At 28.9% G+C, this 5,137-nt stretch overlaps 1 protein-coding gene across 1 annotated transcript; it reads right to left on the bottom strand.

Moving 5' to 3' along the window:
• Positions 1 to 729: 729 nt before the first annotated feature.
• On the bottom strand, positions 730 to 4,261 carry LOC127126760 (short-chain dehydrogenase reductase 2a). Its single transcript, XM_051055749.1, has 4 exons — positions 4,124 to 4,261; positions 3,930 to 4,001; positions 1,434 to 1,789; positions 730 to 1,337 (listed from the first exon to the last, which is right to left on the bottom strand). Exons 1-4 carry the CDS (start codon positions 4,141 to 4,143, stop codon positions 895 to 897), a joined length of 891 nt encoding a protein of 296 aa, XP_050911706.1. The 5' UTR covers positions 4,144 to 4,261; the 3' UTR covers positions 730 to 894.
• Positions 4,262 to 5,137: the final 876 nt, after the last annotated feature.

Below are 5,137 nucleotides of genomic sequence, written 5' to 3'. Positions count from 1 at the left end.
AAACCAAACTTGACCTCTCTAAACTCTGAGCTATTAATATCAAGAAACCAAAGTACGAAACAATATTAATGTGAGATTTAAATCTGATATAGAAGCAAGTTGCAAAGATTGCATTGTATAGTATAGTTGGGTAAATTCATTAATATTGGAGTTGCAAAACTCGTGATGTGAATAATATTTGGAGGTTAACCTTTGCGTGTTGGCACTGTACTTGTACTATTGTACCCATTCTCATATTAAATATCAAAAACATATTTAATTATTTTCATATTTGTAGGCTCCATCCTTTTATTTTGTCAACCATCCCTTTGCTCAAACTAGATATCTTAAGGACACTCTTATCCCTTACTTTCTATATACCACTAGAATTTCATCACATCTCACCCTTATTGTCCCTTCACAAGGATCACATACAAAAATTCAAAATACCTATACTATTTTCAATTTGCCTAAAAAAACATTTTAAAATCTCAACCTTTCAAGTTTGAATAGCTATTAACTATAATGACTATTTATTGCATCAAAATTTTCATCTCAATCAAACTTGTCTTAAATTATTTAGGATTTAGAATCTATCAAATACTTTATTTAGTTACGGTTTAACTGTTGCAGAATCTATCAAATATTTTAGTAACAGTTTAATCGTTAATGTACATCTTCATCGTCGACTTTAAAAAAAATTTTTTTTGTGCAAACTATAAAAAAAATGATGTAATTTAAGTCTATAAATAAAATAAATTTTCCAACAAATTTAAAAATCAACCATAATTCAATTATACAAGATTTTTAAGTCTCTCTAATCATATTGCAATGACCATTTAAACAATCACATTTTATTCTTAATTTTCAGCAACCTCAATTTAAAAACTCCGCAACTGCAATTTAAAACATCCCTTACTCGGGAGAGGCAAACACATAATTTTTAAAGCTAGTATACGCTCCATCAATTACGAGATTGTGACCCGAGATAAACTTAGAATCATCTGATGCTAAGTACAATGCAGCCCTAGCAACATCAATGGTCTCACATTTGGCACCTTTGAGAACACTAAGGCCACTTACCATTTCCCCTATTTCTTCTTGGGTGAAACCATGAAGAAATTTTCCAACTTGAGTCACTGACATTGGTGTAGGAATTGCAGTTGGTGAGATGCAATTGACTCTAATCCCATCTTTACATAGCTCACTAGCCACAGATTTCACAACCCCAGGTATTGTAGACTTTGAAATTGTGTATGAATGAGGTCCAAGCCCACCAAAAAGCCCACTTATGCTTGATGTACAAATAATTGATCCATAGCCCTTTGGTAACATCACGCGGGCCGCGTGTTTTATACCTGTAATAACGAATTTATTGTAGTTACATCTAAATCACACAAAAAATTATAATTTTATCGAAACGAAAAAACATATTTAACTCTAAAAAAAAATACCGGCGATGACTCCGGTTACATTGATTCTCATGACTTTTTCAAATTCATCAAGGTCCAATTCTGTTATGCTTGGTGGGAATATTGGGCCTGTAATGCCAGCATTGTTGTACATGATGTCTAGTTTACCATACTTTGTTATGGCAACATTTACAACTTCTTCTATTTGGGCTTCAACAGTGACATCACACTCCACATATTGTGCTGATGGGCCTAACTCTTTTGCAACTTGTGGCCCAAGTTGAGTGTCGTTGTCCGCAATGATAACTTGGGCCCCATTTTGGATAAATTCATGGGCTGTGGCCTTTCCAAGCCCACTTGCTGATCCTGTTATGATTGCCACTTTTCCTTCCAACTTACTTTTTAGAACCAAAATGAATAAAATTGAATTAATTAATGAGAATCATCAGGGGTGTGTGGAAGGAAATATGGAGGGGGGGGTGAAAAAAGTAATTTTGCTTGGTTTGAGATTTTGAGTGGAATAGTGGAGCACTATAGAGTATAAATGATGATGATTTATGATGGCTTCTTATCTAAGTGTAAATTATTTCAGCTTTATTTCAAATGTGTCTAAATCAAAAAGCATAATTTCTTTTTCACAAAGTTGGAGAATGATGTTGTGGACCAAAGATTCACCAACAACATTTTCTTGAGATTGTATATTCCTTAAATGACTTTGAAAAGTAAGAGAAAGAAAAAAAAACACATCTAAATGTTTTATTTTAAAGATTGACTAAGATAAAAAAAAATGGATTGTGAGACACAAAATTTATCATACACACATAATTTTACCATAAATCATATAAATGTCAACATAAAATGATTATGGGTCTCGAATGTGGCTGGGCCGGCCCAAAGTAAAACTTCTAAGGCAATTCTTTTAGAACTCTAAAAATATAAAAGTTTTATTTTCTAAAAGACTTTATATTTTATTATTTTTAAAATTGCATTTGATAATAACTTGTTTAAAATTAATATTTTTTTAGAACGTTGATTGAATTGATGAACTTATTTTTTAGATGCAATCAACTAGCATTATTATTAAGAGATTAATTACTATACACTGTCAGTGTAAAAAGTTTTACACCGTCGGTTCATCACCATCACCCGTTTGTATTACTTTATAGATTTTTAAAATAAAAGTCAAACTTCTTTTAATATCCAACGTCTATAATTAAGTGATGGTGTAAAACCCTTTTACACTGACAGTGTATTTCAATTAATCTCTATTATTAATTAAAAAATAAATAGAATCAATTAAATTAATTTAATAAGTATAATCAAAATGATGGGAAAATAAAAGACAAGATACACAATCAAATTTAAGTCGGGTGATTGAAATGGAGGAGGACATCAGAGATTTTCTGTGATACAAAAGTATAATTTAAGTTGAAGAATATTTTATTGGACAACAATTAGAGTTGTGATGTTGAATGAGATAAAATATTCAATGATTAACACGAGAGTAAAATAAGTATAGAAGAGATAAATATGTTGTATTAAATGTCTGATAACATTAGACAAAATAAAATAAAAATAAAAATATTAAAAAGAAGGTTAGAATAATAATTATTCTAAAAAAAGATGATGAAAAATAGACTTATTCAATTTGAATATATAGAACGAAGATATATATATTCTGATATAAGGAAAATAAATAAATAAAAGATATAGGAAAATCTATAAAAAGAATAAAAAATCTCAAAATTAACGAAATGAATAAAAATATGATATTGGATAAAATATTATAACGAAAATTAGTTACGCAGTCAATCCTAAATTAAAATTTAGCAATTTAACTATTGCATATTACAAAAGTTAAACTAATAATAATTTTATATATCTCATCGATTTTTCAGCAAAACTTAATTATCTCATATATCTAATTCTAGTGTTTGGGCTCTTAACCCGTTATCTTAGATTAAATAACAATGCATTTAGATTGAATATTCCTTATACTTCATTTTAATACAATATCTTGTTTAAACCAAATATTATCCAAACATAAAAAGTATATGTGATTTGAAAAACAAAAAAGAGCTTAGTGATTTTAGTTTTCATATATATATTTTGCTTATTATAAAAATTAGTTTAGAAGTGTATGAGAAGAGAATCATTGAAGACGAATAATTAAAAAATAAAAGTGGAGAGTGTAATAGTGATAGCTGTTTGTGTTTGCTAGATGCGTGACACAAGAACATGTATATTGGAAGCAGCTTGCAGGATTTGCTCCATGTGTTTCTTCCCATTCTTTTTATTTGTCTCTCTTTACTCTTTTGCTTTCATATGTCAACCAAAATGAAATCTAAATTTTGTATCATATTATATTAACTTAAATGAGACAGAAAGAGGCTCCTCTAAAGTGATATAAAATCATGAATAGTTAAAATGTAAGTGATGTTCACCTCATGTAAATTTAGACTAACATAATCTGTAATAAAAAAGTGAAACTCATTTATGAAGAATTCAGATAGAGATAGACTTAATGAGAGTTATTACCTTCTTCCACCAACCATTGAACTTGCATACAATCTGATACTACCATTGCTCATGTTGCTGAGTTTCAACTCCCTGTAGAAAATATCAAAACACAAGGCAATCTTCAAAACTACTTTGCAAATTAATCAAATGTATAAAATAGTCATTTTGAGGTTTGAATTTAGAAACTAAAAGAATGAATATGTTAATAAAACCTTGCTAGTGTTCTGAACATGATGATCAAGATCTGATTCTCAGGGAAACAACAAGAGTGTTGACCTTGGATGATGGATCTAGATACCTCCGCTGATTTTGAAAGGAAACAAAAATGATCAATATTTAAGGAAGGAGTTTGACCCATATATATATATATATATATATATATATATATATATATATATATATATATATATATATATGATTTACGAATTTAACAATTAAGCACTTTTAACCTTAAAAAATTTAACATCACCAACTCACTTTCGTTCATATGTATAAGTTTAAATATATGGTTATTTATAAAATATTTTTTTTAATCATTAAGAAGTTTTAATTGATTGACAGTAATAAAAGATTTACACCATATACTAAAATAAATTTTATGTGTGACTTGAAAGAAATTAATTCTATTAAAAATAGTACTTTCGTTAAAAAAATTCAGACAGAATAAAAATAATATATATTATTTAAAGATGAATAAATTATAACTCATGTATATATTTAAAGACATTTCTTTTTATAAACAAAGATTGCATTAGAAGCAAATATAAGAGGTGTTCAACTCTTATACAATAAAGAGAGTAAATAACTCAATATTTTACATAACACAATTTATAGGAGACTCCAACCAAACATTCAAATCAACTACAACCGAATCTTTTGTCCCGATGGATCTATCCTTAAACCATTCTCAAGATAAAGAGGTTTATACTATTCTTTTATGCCCACCCTTAAAAAGGATCTCGTTCCCAGCTAATCATATATACCAAATAGTGTATCGCCAGCGTTTTCTTCAAGTCTTCAAGTCTCACTTATATAGCATAAGAAGAAGATCGTTGGAGGGCAAAATAGGGAAAGCTCATAGAACGGCTGCCCACTGTTGGATGGTGAAAGGAGTGATACTGTGTACTATCATTCTCCTACAAAATCAGTGACATGTGTGATATATAGTATTGTCCTTTGCCCATGATATCAAGTAGTGAAAAGGATATTTGATTTGTACTATCTAT

Source organism: Lathyrus oleraceus, chromosome 3 (genome assembly GCF_024323335.1).
Source record: "Lathyrus oleraceus cultivar Zhongwan6 chromosome 3, CAAS_Psat_ZW6_1.0, whole genome shotgun sequence".
Lineage (NCBI taxonomy): Eukaryota > Viridiplantae > Streptophyta > Magnoliopsida > Fabales > Fabaceae > Lathyrus > Lathyrus oleraceus.
This window is presented reverse-complemented; position numbering and strand designations above follow the sequence as displayed.

Coding starts and splice junctions, on each gene's coding strand:
- LOC127126760 (XM_051055749.1), bottom strand. CDS start 4,143: ATGTTCAGAACACTAGCAAG. Junction 1,790..3,929: donor TCAATGGTTGGTGGAAGAAG/GTAATAACTCTC, acceptor GGTTCTAAAAAG/TAAGTTGGAAGGAAAAGTGG. Junction 1,338..1,433: donor TGTAACCGGAGTCATCGCCG/GTATTTTTTTTT, acceptor TCGTTATTACAG/GTATAAAACACGCGGCCCGC.